Here is a 17,981-nt window from a genome sequence, read left to right on the forward strand (position 1 = left end):
TAGACTTGAGAGCAGGAAGAAGGAAATGAGGATACTTCCGCACACTATAATAGGACGTTTGCTGAAGAAATGTGAATTGCAAGGAATATACATTTGGTTACAGTTCGTAGACTTAAAAGGAGGAAAGAACAAAATGAGGACACCGAAGTTTAGTGAAAATAAAAAAAGATTAAATGGACAAAACACAAGGGAATAAAAGCTTATTTCTGATTTACATACATGAATCTTCAAGGGAAAGAAATTAAGAGATTAAAGTTTATAGAAAGGTTGAGTTTTAGTGAATAAGGGAAGAAATAAACACGCAGATCAGTATATGACAGGGCGGGGTGGAGGAAGAGATGAGCAGATAACCCTTAGAGATCAAATAAGATCAAACAGGATAGAGATGAAAAAGCGAAGCTATGAGTCAACTTTAGCCTGACTAAAGTAAGAGGTATGGAGTCAAGTACTCGTGTTTTCTCTGCACCTCCTTCATCATTGCTCTACGCGGGCACATAACATTGGTCAAGGCATTAGAAAGGTTTGAGGTATTTAGTCACGTATTCCCGTTTTCTTTACATCCTTTATATCATTCCTCCCGCCGAGATTCCTGTAGTGGATACTACACTGGAGTCTTCTTGAAAATTCGTGTTATTGGACAAAAAGATTCAGGAATACCCTCCCTCAGGAAGTTATTCTTAGGAAGATATTCTTGCCTATACGCTGAGTCTGGTTCGATGCTCTGTCTGGATGCCCTAATCTCTCTCTCTCTCTCTCTCTCTCTCTCTCTCTCTCTCTCTCTCTCTCTCTCTCTCTCTCTCTCTCTCTCTCTCTCTCTCTCTCTTAGATAATACACAAACACAGAAATACAGAACAATACAGTACACTCACAATACGTTATGATACATAGTTTAAAATTTTAGGTTCGAACGCTGAAAGCCTCTCTCTCTCTCTCTCTCTCTCTCTCTCTCTCTCTCTCTCTCTCTCTCTCTCTCTCTCTCTCTCTCTCTCTCTCTCTCTCTCTGGTGCACGCTATCGGAAGTTTCATAATAGTTAAATTGCCACTTTTCTCACACTTTACACAGAATGAGCAGACTTTCTTTCACTCTTTTTATCATTCCACTTTTTTTCGTCTAGTAATTTTCACAGATTCCCGTCGAGACTGGAATCATTACCAGTATTTTTAGAGGTTTCCAATACAATTCCCCTTATTTTTTTTTTATTGTTTTTCATTTACTGTGGTCAAATTTACTGTTCTCCTACGCGTAACTACTTCCTTGTTTTTACTTCTGAATTCTGCCGAATCTCTTTTGTTTTCAAATTAATATCCTTTGTTTGCTCTCGTCCACTTGTCGTTATATTTGCCTTATCTTCCTGTGCTTCCTTGTTTCCTTTATCTTTGTTCTCTCTCTCTCTCTCTCTCTCTCTCTCTCTCTCTCTCTCTCTCTCTCTCTCTCTCTCTCTCTCTCTCTCTCTCTCTCTCCTCGCTGTATTTACTTTCGCTAATTTATTTACCTTTCCTCCATTAAGTGTTTTCCTTGCTCTCTATGATACTGCTTCGCGTACTCTCTCTCTCTCTCTCTCTCTCTCTCTCTCTCTCTCTCTCTCTCTCTCTCTCTCTCTCTCTCTCTCTGTTCCTGTGGCCAATCAGCGCATAGTAATTCAAACAAACAACCAATCAGCTTGTCAGTGTAGCAGCTACAAGTCGTTCTGCCGTTTGCTGAATTGAAGGATACAGAGACGCTATGCCAATAATCCAGACTCTCTCTCTCTCTCTCTCTCTCTCTCTCTCTCTCTCTCTCTCTCTCTCTCTCTCTCTCTCTCTCTCTCTCTCTCTCTCTCTCTCTCTCTCTCTTTACGTAAATCATGACATTAGACATAATACAGGATGTAAATACATATAATTATAAATACAATAGTTGTAATGTGGTACAATGTCATGCCATGTTATATGGAACCAAAAATTCCCGGTGAGGTGCCGGGATTAGGCTCGCTACAGGTTTGATAGGAACTATTTGATAGGAAAGTACAGTCATCACTGCAAACACACCAGCCAGAAATTGACGGGACACTTAAAAGGCTGGAGCGTAGCAGGGATGTGCACCTCTGTCTGTCGCACCAGACTGTTCCACAGCCTAGTGCATCTTGGTAGGTGGGAGAGGATGAACGTTTCCGTCCTGGCTAAAGGCACGGTGAGCTGCTGCTACCTCGTGTGGGTGTCCTTGGTGGCGTGAGGGTGGGGCGTTGCCCATGGCTGCCAGAGTGTGGCGGGGAGCGGGGCGCCTTCCCTGTTTATCTTGTATGTGGAAACACAGGCCCGCCACTTCCCGCTTGTGCTGCAGGGGCTATAGTAGAGGGAGCTGTGAGATGAGCTGCTGGGTGTGGTGTTGTACCTTATCCAGAAGGCCAAGGTACGAGGTTGGGGGAGGGAGCAGTAAGACCACGTCAGAGGTGCGTACTCCATGACGGAGAGGACTTGGGATGCGTAGAGGTTGGCTATCCCTTGAGCGTCAAGGTGTGCGACGCGCCTGACGCAGTTCAGCCTGGGCGCTGTCTTGGGTATATTCTTGACGTGGCTGGTGAAGGAGAGGTTACTGTTCACCTCGACACCAAGACTGTTGACTGCTGGTTGCAGGCGTAGTACCTTCCTGCCAAGAAATATAGGTGGGATGGGGAAAGCTGGGTGGCTGCTTCGCCAGTTAATCAGCATGACCTGAGTATTTTCCTGGGCCAGGTTCACCTACCAACGTCATCCCCATGCGGTGATGGTCTCCAGTGTGGTGCTGATAAAGGCGACAGTAGTGCGGTGGTCAATGGTTTCACAGGGGGAACGACAAAGTGCAGTCATCCGCATAGGCGAGGGCCTCAGAAATGACCTGCATGAGGTCATTAAAGAAGACATTCCACAGGAGAGGTTCAAGAACGCTGCCCAATGGGACGCCCGCAGCGACAGGATACTCCTGTGAAGAGTAGCCGTTTACCACCACGCGTAGGATGTGGAGAAGGCTGCCGTTCACTCCCATGCTGTGAAATTTGGTGATGAGAGCGGATTGCCACACTAGATCGAAAGCTCCAGCAATTTCCAGGGCGATGATGAGTGTCGCATCGTCTGTCCAGGGACTGGTGCCATGAGGTGGATATGTGGAGCAGGATGTCGTTGGCAGACATGTTGGAGCGGAAACCAACCAGCCTGATGCTAATGAGGCGGTGTTGGTCGAATGCTATGATGGCTTCCAGTGCCTTGCCAAGGACAGACAAGATGAATATGGGCCTGTAGTTCCTTAGCTATGTCTCCGCCTTTTTGTGGATGGATGCTACTCTCGCCTCCTTCCATTGGGAGGGCTGACTTACCAGTGCTGAGGCAGCGCTGGAAGATGGTGGTGATGGGAGCAGCTAGCTGGGCAGCACAATTTTTCAGGATGTGGGGAGACACACTATCTGGTCCCAAGGCTTTCTTGAGTTTGAGCATTGAGAGGTGGCGCTTCACATCGGAGTTATTTTGATGCTGCCAAGTGTTGCGTTTGTGAGACGCGGCACGGCAGGAGGATGACGCCCAGGATCAGGAACTGACATTTTTCCTGAGAAGTGAGCTGCCAGCACTTTAGCCTTCTCGTGGCTTTGAGTGGCTACTAAGCAACTCAGGCAAGGCCTTGGTGTTCCTTGAGGGCAGCCCACCAAGATTTGGTACCTACAGAACGGCCTTAGAGTTTGCTCCTCAGCTCATCTTGCCACTGTTGCTGGGCCAGTCGCAGAATCCGCCGTATGTTGTCACTGGCTGCCTTGTGTAGTTGTTTGTTGGCTTGTGTTGGGTGGCGTTTATAGCGTCTCCAGGCCTTGCTCTTGTTGTCAGCTGCCACTCTACAATCATACCCGAACCATGAGTGGTCATGTGGTTTAAGAGTAAAGGTAGGGTTGGGAATATACTTGTTTTGAAGAGAGTGAACGGTGCTGGTGAAGCTACCGATCTGAGTGCCCACGTCACCTGTGAGGATGCTGCGCCAGGGTGTTTGGCTTAGGGCTCCCAGGAAGTTTTCCCAGTTGGCCTTCCTCCCCCACAGCCAATTGGTGCGCTTCATGGAGGCATCCCTCAGCGCAGTGACGCTTATTTTACTGAGGACCGCCAGGTGATATGAGAATCCAACAGCTAGCTAGCTAGCTCTCTCTCTCTCTCTCTCTCTCTCTCTCTCTCTCTCTCTCTCTCTCTCTCTCTCTCTCTCTCTCTCTCTCTCTCTCTCTCTCTTATGAAACTCTTGCTATAAAGTGATGCTGAAGGTAGTAGTAGCGACAGCATTGTACACACACACACACACACACACACACACACACACACACACACACACACACACACACACAAACAGACACACACAAACTATTTTATCTCCCTTCCGGTAATTTCGCAGCGCTTCTAGTGTCTCGTTGAAGTCTGAGCGCGTAAAATCTCGCGCCACATTCCAGCCACGAGCATTCTTCCCAAATTACAGAAGTGTTTGAGATTGCCGTTTCCTTTTCGCCGCCGATCTACGTGTGTCTGCATGCCTCACTTCCTCTCTTCTTTGTAGTGTTTGCATTTGATTTACGGCACGTCTTTCTCCTCCCCTCTCTTCGGGGTAACAATAGATCCCGGGGTACACCTGACACTAACTAACACATCTGTAAGAGTGTAAATGTTGGGAAACTATTACCTTTTTGTTTTTTATTGTCTCGCTGTCTCTCTCTCTCTCTCTCTCTCTCTCTCTCTCTCTCTCTCTCTCTCTCTCTCTCTCTCTCTCTCTCTCTCTCTCTCGGTATGAACCCTACTTCCACCCTCACACACCATGCATTACTCGTCAAGAATCTCCTCTCTCACCAATGACTGGCTAACCTCCACACTGCTCTAAATATCATATAAGAGGCCAAGGAGTGCTGAACGCTTGTCTCCGTGCTTGACAAGGTCATCTCTCTGTCTTATACGTTTAAATTCTACGGTATATGCAAATAGTATTCACAAGCTAACTACCGGTGAGTAGGAATCCAACGTAAAGTGAAAGGAACTCCCTCATATGGCGTAATATCCTATGAGAACATATTTATATTTACTCCACTTCTCTTTGTAATGTTCCGAAAGAACGAAGAGCAAGGAAAGCCCCCAAAAAATAACATGAACAAAAAATTATTAAATTTTAACATATAGCACAGAGAAATAGTTATTATCATCAGTCAACTTGTTTGAAAATGAAATCAAATGTTCATTATTTCATAGCTATGAACACTAACTACAACAAATTAGATTGTATATTATGTATTAATGTTGCATTTATATTGAAAATTCAGTACAAAATTCGTTCATAGAATATTTTAGTTCACATGAATTATATTACTTTATGACGTATGTATATATGTATGTATGTATGTATGTATGTATGTATGTTGTATGTAACATACATGTGTGTGTGTGTGTGTGTGTGTGTGTGTGTGTGTGTGTGTGTGTGTGTGTGTGTGTGTGTGTGTGTGTGTGTGTGTGTGTGTGTGTGTGTATTTTTCTCCTTGTGTGCGTATGTCTGCAAGTACGTATGAGTATTTAAGTAGGCTACATATTCTATGTATGAATGTACTTAGAACGAACTTGTGTGTGTGTGTGTGTGTGTGTGTGTGTGTGTGTGTGTGTGTGTGTGTGTGTGTGTGTGTGTGTGTGTGTGTGTGTGTGTGTGTGTGTGTGTGTGTGTGTGTGTGTGTGTGTGTGTGTGTGTGTGTGTGTGTGTGTGTGTGTGTGTGTGTGTGTGTGTGTGTGTGTGTGTGTGTGTGTGTGTTTAAGTATTTGTTTAAAAGTACTTATATGTGCTATGTATACTATGTGCATGCACGTGTGTATGTGACTACTTATGTATATGAGTATGTATGGTGTCTACATGAAGTTTCTAAATAATATATATCTATATGCAATATGTTCGTCATCTATGTGTGCATTTATGTATGTCAGTATGTATAAACAAAAATATATATGTACTATATATGTATGTATTATATATGTATGTATTTATATATGTATATTTATATATGTATATTTATATATGTATATGTGCATGTATGTTGTATATGAATATTGTTTCCTAATCCGATTCCCATGCCAGTGTACACATGTCATATGTTAAGAGGAATGAATAATTTCATTAGCTATAATTTCTATAAAAGGTTAAAGTTTGATGAGAAGTTAAAGTAAATACATCGAGCTATTTTTTTTTTTTTTTTTTTTCAGGTCCGTATTAAAACTTCGGCTTAACAGAACTGGCCTTGATGTCCATGAATATATAATCATGTAACTCAAATGTAAAGAACAACTAGGAAAACGCCAATATATAAAAACAACACAAACCAAGAAACATGAACTTTTAACACACACGAGAGAAATAAAAGAACAGCAAGGAAAGGAAAACGCCAACAAACAAAAACAACACGACCCAAGAAGTAGTACAGTGGGTCATAACACTTACTCTGACGGAGGCGGTGAAGGGGACCGGGAGCCAAACAATTACTAGACTCGATGGTGCTCAGGGACATCGGGGCCAGAAAGCGACACCACACTACGAGGGAAAAGAGAGAGTGTTAATTAAGGAAGCTCAATGGAGACACGAGGCTGGAGGACAAGAGCTGTGCGTGTGTTGTGTGTGGGTGTGAGATAAAGGTCGCCAGACTCAACGCGCGACACACACACACACACACACACACACACACACACACACACACACACAGTAGAGTAAAGAATGCATCAAGCAACATAAGAAACCTAAAATGAACTTGGAGAATAAGGAATATAAAACGGACAAACAGAACGATAAACAAAAATAGACAGGGGGAACATAATGATATAATGACATCCATCCTCCAAGAGAGAGAGAGAGAGAGAGAGAGAGAGAGAGAGAGAGAGAGAGAGAGAGAGAGAGAGAGAGAGAGAGAGAGAGAGAGAGAGAGAGAGAGAGAGAGAGAGAGAGAGAGAGAGAGAGAGAGAGAGAGAGAGAGAGAGAGAGAGAGAGAGAGAGAGAGAGAGAGAGAGAGAGAGAGAGAGAGAGAGAGAGAGAGAAGCAGCAGCAGTACCCACAACGTAGTAACAGTAATAGCCGAATAAGGAACAGCAGCATGGAGAGAATGTGATAAAATAATATTCCTAAAAGTTGAATTCCGTGAAACATTTATCAATTAACACTTAAGTCAACGTGGCGATGACACACACACACACACACACACACACACACACACACAGAAGGAGGCAGTAGGCACCTGCCGAAACGATAATTACTCCCAGTGAAGTCTAAAGCACTGGATCAGGAGGTGCTGTGAACTTATCATTTAACCCAGCTGTGACCTCACTGAACGTTGTTCAGTGAGGTCGTTGTTCAGCCGCCAGTCAGAGGCTACCAGATATGATGGATTATATTCACAAACGGTACTCGGAGCGTCCACTTGTAGGTGAGTGTAGGCGTACGTGATCCTGGGATTGTTGTAGCTTTTGCTAATGGTGGTGGTGGTGGTGGTGGTGGTGGTGGAAACAGCGGCGCGTGCCTTAATTAATAGTAGAGAAGAGACTGGAACTTTTAAGTCATCTTCATCCTCTTAGACTTAGACCCTTTATCTACTACTGGAGTGAATGTGCAAGGCCAGCAATGCAGCGTCAGTTCGTGGCGGAAACAAGCAGTACACACACACAGCACGGTATAGGTACAGGGTGTTCCAAAAGTATATGTCACATTACGACACTTTTTATCTTAATAACTATGGAAGATATCAAAATACAATTTATATTACCTGAGAGCTAATATTTTCAACTTTCTATACCAAAAAATGAGCTCAGAAGTGCAAGAAATTATTTTCTTATTAAACTTTTTTTTTTTACAGATGTTCAATGTGCGCTACGCGGGTTACACGACACATACAAAACGATAGTGCATTTCTTGCCAAACGCGACCTAGCATATCGTTGTCGATGGTTGCCAAAATTAACAGAAGAGAGATTAACGATTTTACCTTTTAAATGGCACCAGTTTCATCTTGCTTCCATTTGCAGTTCTTGATGAGCTCTTTGAAAGTGACACTTTCCAAGAACACCCTGTATTTAAATAATTTTCATTCTCTTATATTCGTATTTGTTACTGGAATGAGCGTGCAAGGCCAGCAATGTGGCGTCAGCTCTTGGTGGGGATGTGCAGTCTACAGTTTACACGCATCAGTACGGGTCTAAAAAGACATCCATTCTTGTATATTACTGGAGTGATTCCTCAAAGCTTTAGTTCGTTTTATCACAAAATAGACATATTTACACGCTACTCTGTTACTAAATACTAAATGACTAACAGAAAGAAAAGACATTTTTATCACATCTCTCTACTATTTCAAAAGCTACGAGATTACAGATCAGAGTTGTATTGCCATTCAATACACCTCCTTACATTCACTATACACTTTTTTTATTATATATGTACGTAAGAGAGGCTGTGACCAAGGGGTACGAAATCGTAAAGAAAGAAAACGGCCCACTGAGATACCAGTCCCTAAATCTAAAGGAAAAGGTGAAAAGGGTTATCCAAAACGCACATTAAATAACTCTTGTCAACAATGATTTTTTCCTGTATTATTCCACTGCGTTATAATTAGTGCATTTCTCGCATTCAAGACTGAGGCAGGAGGAACGTCCACTGCGTCACGTCTGTTTGAATAAGGATAATGCACGTGCAGAGGGAATCAGGAAGGAAGGAAGGAGGCTTGCATGGAGGGGAGAGGGTTGGTGGTCCGTGGTGCGAGTGTCTGTGTCAAATGGAAGGACATCAAACGCTCCTCCCTGGCCGGCAACAAGGTTACCTGTGGCTTGAATCTAATGTCATTTCAACCAAGAGAGTAATAAGTTTAGCTCACATGTACCATATCAATTAGAGGGGCTGGCGTCCTCTCTCTCTCTCTCTCTCTCTCTCTCTCTCTCTCTCTCTCTCTCTCTCTCTCTCTCTCTCTCTCTCTCTCTCTCTCTCTCTCTCTCTCTCTCTCTGTGTGTGTGTGTGTGCGTCTGTGTGTGTGTGTGTGTGCGTCTGTGTGTGTGTGTGTGTGTGTGTGTGTGTGTGTGTGTGTGTGTGTGTGTGTGTGTGTGTGTGTGTGTGTGTGTGTGTGTGTGTGTGTGTGTGTGTGTGTGTGTGTGTGTGTGTGTGTGTGTGTGTGTGTGTGATGATTTAAGGAGAGTCTAATGTATTTTTAAGTTAAGTATTAGTTTTGGAAAAAGATACTGATAAATAAACAGGCAGACAGACAAAAATATAGAAAAAAAAAACAGATAAACAAAAAGAAAGAAAGGAGCGCGAGCGCACGCGCGCGCACACACGCACGCACGCACGCACGCACGGACCCGCACACACACACACACACACACACACACACACACACACACACACACACACACACACACTGTGCCGGTAATGAGACAAAAGATACATTATGCAAATTCGCATCATGAGCAGATCCAATGAGCAGGTGATCCGCTTAACAAAGCAAGTGTCATTAGATCAAAGCATGCGCCGGAGGCAAATAAATGATCATCGTCTAAATGTAGTTTTTGCTTGTTAATGCCGTTGTGGGCTTCTCTTACAGAGAAACGCCGAGCTTTCATGCACGCGTGACGGGGAGGGAAGGGTGGGCAGGATGCTGATGGCGAGTCTCCTGGGAGGTGTGTTGTGTACAGTGTGTTGTGTGCAGTGTGTTGTATGCTGTGAGCAGGTTGGGGCTTCCTGGTTGAGTCATTCAGGGACTTACTGACAACTACGTCTTCATATTACTACATAAATACACATATACAAGCGCACATATGCACCAATGTATGTTTATACACAAAAACACGCTAAATATACGGGCATGAACGGTCGATCAACAACATAACCATAAAGTAAGAGTGTATACTGGTTGCATTTGATCCCAGAGCCTCGTCCTGCATATTGTCAAGCACACTGCGTCGCCTTGCGCTGCCACACGACCAACAACTCACCCACTGATTTTCAACTAATCTTTTTTTTTTTGTGTCAAAATCGGACGGAGATATTTCGGTATCATCCCTGCCCGAGCTACTCGTGAAGGAGCAACGGCACTCATTAGATTAAGGAACTGCAAATTATTTAGTTGTATGGTGCCTGGAAGCAAGGAAAAAAATCGTCGTGAGTGCGTCAATTGCAGGTGTGTGTGTGTGTGTGTGTGTGTGTGTGTGTGTGTGTGTGTGTGTGTGTGTGTGTGTGTGTGTGTGTGTGTGTGTGTGTGTGTGTGTGTGTGTGTGTGTGTGTGTGTGTGTGTGTGTGTGTGTGTGTGTGTGTGTGTGTGTCACTGCCCCCTCCCACTAACGCGTCACTCAGCACAAAAAGCCAACCCACAATAAGAAAACTCTAGAAGAAAATTCCCTCAACCTGAAGCTTCACGTGGCAATCGTGCAAACGTTCACCGCGAGAAGCGGCAGCCAACAAAAACAAAGAAACGTGATAAGGGTAAAAGTCATGTGTGTAACTGTTCTCCCTTTAACATTACCCCTTCACACGACACGACCTACGCTGCCTCTCCTCCTCCGCCTCCACCGCCCTTCTCATTTTTTCTCACTCCCACACTCCTGCTATTATTGCACCCACTCCCACTCCCACTCCCACGTACACTTCTTATTTTCGACATCCTCGCAAAAGTTCACACCGCACTACCATGACTCTCTCTCTCTCTCTCTCTCTCTCTCTCTCTCTCTCTCTCTCTCTCTCTCTCTCTCTCTCTCTCTCTCTCTCTCTCTCTCTCTCTCTCTCTCTCCACTTTTTCCTATTTATACTGGATTAAAAGTAAGCATTGTTCTATAATACATTATATAGTAAAAAATAATTTTAAATGACTAAAGGTAACTAGTGTTTCCTATCTAAAAGCCAAACTCACAATACAAAATGAAATTGATTATGAATTGCGTGTGAGAGAAAGAGATTATTTATTTTTACACTACTTCATATTATAGTGTCTGCGATGTAACATAACCAGGTAAAAACATTAAATAAAAATCTGTAAAGAACATATATAAGAAATTAATCATAGTTATTTTGTTAATTGATAATGCGGAGGATAAAAGGAAAATACATGCAAAAGGTTTAGAAAAGTCAAGTGAAGATACAAAATGGTGCACAGTCCCCAAGATAATAAATGAAGATAGGAAGGTGTTACTGTAATGGAAATATCCATCTATCAATAGCCTCTCACAACTTGACACATTTTACTCTACCTTCGCGTCCCCCGTATTCCCTCACTCCCCACTCACTCTCACAGTGCTCCCTCGCCACGCACGCACGCACGCACGCACGCGCACACGCACGCTCGCTCGCTCGCTCACTCACTCACTCACTCACTCACTCACTCACTCACACTCTCTCTCTCTCTCTCTCTCTCTCTCTCTCTCTCTCTCTCTCTCTCTCTCTCTCTCTCTCTCTCTCTCTCTCTCTCTCTCTCTCTCTCTCTCACCCACGCAAGCACACACACACACACACACACACACACACACACACACACACACACATTTTTCAGGATAACATTTTGTCGAAAATTTTACAGGCAGCAATTCAGCAGGATTTTTCTTTCTATTCTTCACACCGGTGACCAGCCTTCCTCACACGTAGAAACGTAGACCCGCCTTCATCTCATGAACTCGCTACATGTAGTAGTACTCTGCTCCACGCCCCAAGGAGGGTATTCAGTAACAAGAAAATAGAAGCTGCAAGAGGCCATCAGGCTTACACGTGGCAGTCCCTGTATAAAACTTGCCTACGTATTTCCATCTGTCGTCCCCATCCATAAATTTGCCTATTTTTCTTTTAAAGCTCCCTAATAATTCCTAACATCAGCAACGTTATCGCCGAGTCAATTCTGTTCATCTACCACGGGAACTATTTTTTTTTTTTTCATATCTCTTAGATCTAACTCGAATAAGCTTGAACCCGTTAAGTCTTTACTGTTCCTGAGGATTTTCTCTTTGTTATATCTCTTATACTATTTAAAGACTTCTATCAATCTCCCTCTTAATCCACGCCTCTCCAAGTAATGTAATTTGAAGTAGGGATGGGAGGAGCAAAAAAGGAAACCAGTAGAGCATTTCAACTCTTTGGGCCTCGTGACCTTTTTCGCCATCTTGCAACACGAAGCGACAAGGAAGCGTTTCAAGAATATACGTATCTCTCTGACAAGACTCTCTCTCTCTCTCTCTCTCTCTCTCTCTCTCTCTCTCTCTCTCTCTCTCTCTCTCTCTCTCTCTCTCTCTCTCTCTCTCTCTCTCTCTCTCTCTCTCTCTCTCTCTCTCTCTCTCTCTCTCTCTCTCTCTCTCTCTCTCTCTCTCTCTCTCTCTCTCTCTCTCTCTCTCTCTCTCTCTCTCTCTCTCTCTCTCTCTACTGAACCGTGCTGGTAATTACAACTCTAGAAATTCATCATCTGCTTCAGAAAGAGAAAGAAAAAAACATGTATTTTTATTAATACTTCCACTTATGTAAGATATTTTTTCATTCAGAATCCTTCACATCTTATTTTTTTCACTGAAATTTTACAGCAGAGGAAGATAACTAGCACGCCATCAACTATTCTACGCCTTTCCTACAACGTCACTGATATTCACAAAAGCAGAGGCTATTCTTATTCTGTACATGAATTAAAAAAAAAAAAAAACGGAGACAGACAGCGAGATGAAGCTGGTAATAAGAGAGACAGAGACAGAGACAGAGAGAGAGAGAGAGAGAGAGAGAGAGAGAGAGAGAGAGAGAGAGAGAGAGAGAGAGAGAGAGAGAGAGAGAGAGAGAGAATGTTGAGTGAAGCCTGGAGCGGTAGTGGTGGTGGTATTGGTAGTAGTGGTAGAGGCATAGTAGAGGTATAAATGGTAATAAAAAAAGGGACGACTGAAGGTACCTACAGCATCAAGACCCACTCAAGAGTTCCACACTGCTCCCACACTGCTCCGGAGACTCGTGCCTGGTGTTGTGTGGTTGGTGTGGACCGAGGGTAAGGTACAAGAGCTTATGGTAGGGTGGTGAAGCTGTTTTTTTTTTTTTTTTATCTTTTTTTTCTGTGAGTCTCTAAGAATGTCATATTTGGTTCTGGTTTCTGAGTTTATTTTCTGACTGTTGTTTCGATGCTGTTTGATGTTGTTGTAGTTGTTGTTGTTCTTGCTGTTATTGTTATTTTTGATGATGATGATGATACTCTTCTTCCTACTTTTTTCTTTCCTTTATTTTCTTTTATTTTTAGCATTTTCTTCTATCCCTCTTCCTTCCTTCTCTCGATTTTTTTTTTTCAATTCCATCATAACCATCGTCTTCATCATTATCATAATCATTACCATCAGTTTCTGGCTTTTCATTTATTTATTTATTTTTTTTATTGTCTTTGCAACATATCTATTTACTTGTTCATTCTCATTTTTCGTCGTCCACATTAACCTTATTCCCTTCATTCTCACGATTGCTTAATCATATCCTTCCCATGTATACTACAGCTATACAAAATCATACTCATCATACACGTCATCAAATCATCATATACAGTCCTCGTTACTGAATTAGTGTGTGTGTGTGTGTGTGTGTGTGTGTGTGTGTGTGTGTGTGTGTGTGTGTGTGTGTGTGTGTGTGTGTGTGTGTGTATGTGTGTGTGTGTCTAGGTCTGTGCTTTGTAACGTGGGGGGAGGAGGATCGGGGCTAAAAAGGGAGGTGCTTGGCGTGTTTTCCGGCAGTGCCACACTATTTGGTGCGCCTGGTGAGCGAGGCAGCGAGGCAGGTGGCGACGCGTGGGGCGAGCTCAGGTGCGCTGCTAATAGAGAGATTTACCCTATCCCCGCGAACCTGATTAAAATGTTCCAGGAAAAAGATAGGCAAAAAAAAAAAAGATAAAAAATAACACCTTTAATGCATCCAACCATCATCCAAGCTCGGCTCACAAAGCATCTCGATTTTACCGCAAAATTAATATAAGCAAAAATGAAAAAGAAAAAAAGACACTAAAATCCCAGCACCACCGCTGCACGATACTAGAAAATGAAGAGAGATTGAGATAAAAGAAAAGAAGGGAAAAAAATGAAAGGGGAAAGGATTGTGAATTAATTCATAATCCCCGTGTGACATGCCGCCTTCATTCCATTATGCTAAAATATTCCGGGAATCTTTGGTCACGAGGGTACAAAGGAGACTCAGAACTCTTAGTATGCATATTGTTCTTAGAGGCGGGACGGAAGGGTGCCAGCGCGGGAAAGGAGGGTGGTAGTGGCGCAGGGGCTGAGATTCGCGTGAGGTTCGCTGGTGGAGGTTACCAGCGGTATGACTATGGTGGTCTGTGATGGAGCGTAGGTTGGAAACTATGGTGGTCTATGGTGGAGTGTAGGGTAGACGTCTGGTGGTTTGTGGTGAGCGTGGAGTATACGATAATATATGGTGACTCGTGGTGAAGTACAAAATGAGTATAGTGATCTGTGGCGGAGAGTATAGTGATCTGTAGGGTGTAAGGTAGAAATTTAAAGGTCTGTTTGGGAGTCTAGAGTGGAAGTTTGGCAATTTGTAGTGAAGTATGGAATGATGGAATGCAGGATGGGAAGTTTGGTGGTCTATGGAGTGATATTACAGAACAGTATAGTATATAGTGGTGTGTCGGGTGTTACATAATGGAAAATACGGTGGTCTGCTGGGTATTACAGGACAGGAAGTGTGGTTGCAAATGTGGTGTAACAGGGTGGAAAGAATGGTGGTCTGTGTGGGAGTGTAGGGTGGAAAAAGATGAGCACTGTGTAATGGAAGATACATGTTGGAACGGACGACAAATGGAGACAAACGCATTTCACTAAAGCTGTAATTTAAACTCTCTCTCTCTCTCTCTCTCTCTCTCTCTCTCTCTCTCTCTCTCTCTCTCTCTCTCTCTCTCTCTCTCTCTCGCTAAATAATAAAACGTAACGGTATTAAGAGATATCCACTATACACACACACACACACACACACACACACACACAAAACGATTAATAAGAGAAGGGTTGGAAGAAAGAAAGGGAAAGGAAAAAGAGATTAAGAATTGAATATCGGAGTTCAGTAAAAGGGTAAAGAAGGAAATGACATTACAAAGGAAAGAAAAGGAGAGAAAATATACTGCAATGAAAGTGCAAGAATGAACAAATTAACGAAGCAAGAAAGGAAAGAAAGAAAAGAAGGAAGGATGGTAAGGAAGGAAAGGAAGGAAGAAAGGAAGAAACGAATAAAGGAAAGGAGGAAAAGCAAGAGCAAGAAATTGAAGTCTAGTAGAAAACAAAATGGTAAACAAATACGCAAAAGGAAAATAAGAGAGAGAAAGATAATACGACAAATAAAATGAATGAATAAATGAATATATGAATGCGTGAAAAGAAAAACAACAAGAATTCGAGATCGTTGAGGGCATAAAATAATAAAGAGAGAGAGAGAGAGAGAGAGAGAGAGAGAGAGAGAGAGAGAGAGAGAGAGAGAGAGAGAGAGAGAGAGAGAGAGAGAGAGAGAGAGAGAGAGAGAGAGAGAGAGAATGAAAAAAAGTGCTGAATAATAAAAACGAATGAATAAAAGAAAAAAAAAACGAGGGTAAGATTTGAGCATTAAACTAGAAGCAGGATATAAAGATACAACTAAGTTAAACTAACCACTAAACTTGCTAATTAATCACGAGCAACACAGAAATAAAAAAAGAATTAATGAAGCGAATGACTGAACAAATGGACGGGAAAGAAAAGTGGTAAGAATACGAAACTAGATTAAAACATTGAGGAGGTCACAAACAACCACTTCACTCAACTAATTAACTATCAGGCTAACTAACTAACACAATAAACGAGTGATTTAACTTGCAAACAACTGAGCGGTTAGAAAACATTAATAACTGAAGATTAGGAAACGATTATAAAGGAAAAAACAAACAGCCACAAACATTTATGCACTAACAAGACTGTGAAGTGTTGTAAACTGCAGGGTATAACAAGACACAGCACAACAGAACAAGTAAATCATTTATGTGTTTGCTGCAACAGACCTTTAGGAACCTGCAAGGCTGTTTGTGAACTACTTCAAGCTAGCTACAGAGTAAAGATACAGGACAGAACACAGATAAACAAAATAATTAATCTGTATCTATGTATCTACAATGTACCAGACCTTTATGCCCTACTACTATTACTTCTCACTAGCTAGAGTATAGAGACAGGACAGAACACAAAGAAACAAGTAGCTAATCTATATTTACGTTACAACCAACCTTTAGGTACTATTACTACTCCTAACCAGCTACACGGTCAACAGACAATAGAGCACAAAAAGGAACAAGTGATCCATCTATATGTAGGTTGCATGTTCTCCCTGCACCGCGTGGGACCATTATTCCTGCCACCGCCGCACACAGCCAGCAATTGGAAGGTAAATGCTCGTCCTTACACGTCGCCACTGAGCTTTAAGGATTAGCAAGATTACCACCAGCCGCCGAGGGAACTCAAAGCACAATAACTATACAAAAAAAACCATGCAATTTTCGCCTTAATGATCAAGAAAGCTCGTCGAATGGGCACTTCCTGCGTCTAAATTATCCCTGAAATGGTAGGGAAAACTCAGGAGCCTTTATTGCTATTATTTTTTGTATATATCGTGCGGAATGATGGCAGGGGGTCTAGTAGGAATGAGGCGCTTTGTGTAGTGCCTCAGGGAAGGACGAGCCTGTTTAGATAAGGTTGAATCTACGTAAGTACATAATGCTAGCTGTCTCATTAAGTCTCCATCTCCCACTAACTGACTGACTCTCTCTCTCTCTCTCTCTCTCTCTCTCTCTCTCTCTCTCTCTCTCTCTCTCTCTCTCTCTCTCTCTCTCTCTCTCTCTCTCTCTCTCTCTCTCTCTCTCTCTCTCTCTCTCTCTCTCTCTCTCTCTCTCTCTCCTCGTGTGTGTGTGTGTGTGTGTGTGTGTGTGTGTGTGTGTGTGTGTGTGTGCCAGAACCCTGCGTGACATATTAACCTTACGTCGTCCAAATCAAGAGGAGAACGCTAGTGCCTCTTTTCTCCGTAATGAGCGTGCTAAGTGTCTCCTCCTCCTCCTCCTCCTCCTCCTCCTCCTCCTCCTCCTCCTCCTCCCTCACCTCTTCAATTCCCCGCCAGTGGCCTCCTTGTTCCGTCCCCTCTACACTCGTGCACTTTCCTACACCCTGAGCTCCTCTACACTACCCTACACTCCCCTACATCTAGCCCTCTACACTCCTCCATAGTCCTCTACAATTGTCCCTTCTACACTCCCTATAGTCCCTCTACACTCCCTTACACTCCCCTCCCCTACACCTTGGTCTCTTTAGTACACTTCCCTACACTCTCTAGATTCTCTCCTCTATCCTCTTTCTGCAGTCCCCTCTCTAATAGTCATGATAATCTTTAGGCACCTCTCTCTCTCTCTCTCTCTCTCTCTCTCTCTCTCTCTCTCTCTCTCTCTCTCTCTCTCTCTCTCTCTCTCTCTCTCTCTCTCTCTCTCTCTCTCTCTCTCTCTCTCTCTCTCTCTCTCTCTCTCTCTCTCTCTCTCTCCCTCCCTGTTACAGATTACTTTATGAGGACAGAACACATCTTTCTTTTTCACCATACAACTTTTTTTACTTTTTTTTCTTGTTTCATTATCTTTTTATTGACAGCATAAGAGAACAAGAAAAAAGGTCAGGTTGGGGCAGTGACCTCCATTGCCTCTTGGTAACAAGCTTATGAGAACAGAAAGAATAGATAGTACGTGTTTAATCAATCCCCCTACTATTGTTAATTTGCCACACGATGAAGTACTTACGGGCTCTCTATAACACTGACCCACACGACTATAGGCCTTTTGGTCCTTGTTATCTTTTATATTGTATGCCCTCTGCCAAAGATGTCCTATGATTTTTCTTTTCTTTCTTTCTCTCTATTTCTTTTCTTTTTAATGGTAAGCTGTGTGTGCGCTAAATAGAAATATCAGAAATTCCCGTTCACTAAATACACTATTACACAGATGCCC

General features: G+C 42.9%; 1 protein-coding gene across 16 annotated transcripts in view; it reads right to left on the reverse strand.

Annotated features, from left to right (window-relative positions):
• Positions 1-17,981, reverse strand: part of LOC135105136 (uncharacterized) — a 405,375-nt gene that overhangs the window by 353,171 nt on the left and 34,223 nt on the right. For 14 of the 16 annotated variants that reach the window (XR_010270726.1, XR_010270733.1, XR_010270727.1 and 11 more), the window contains exon 2: positions 6,447-6,536. Coding sequence is in view for 1 of the 16 variants with exons in the window: in XM_064013176.1 (XP_063869246.1) it covers positions 3,681-4,055 (375 nt within the window). In the remaining 15 variants the exon portion in view is untranslated. Of the gene's footprint in view, positions 1-1,863; positions 4,630-6,446; positions 6,537-17,981 lie in introns of those variants that run through there. The other 2 variants (XR_010270741.1, XM_064013176.1) reach the window with 2 other exon arrangements.

This window comes from Scylla paramamosain, chromosome 1 (genome assembly GCF_035594125.1).
Source record: "Scylla paramamosain isolate STU-SP2022 chromosome 1, ASM3559412v1, whole genome shotgun sequence".
NCBI lineage: Eukaryota > Metazoa > Arthropoda > Malacostraca > Decapoda > Portunidae > Scylla > Scylla paramamosain.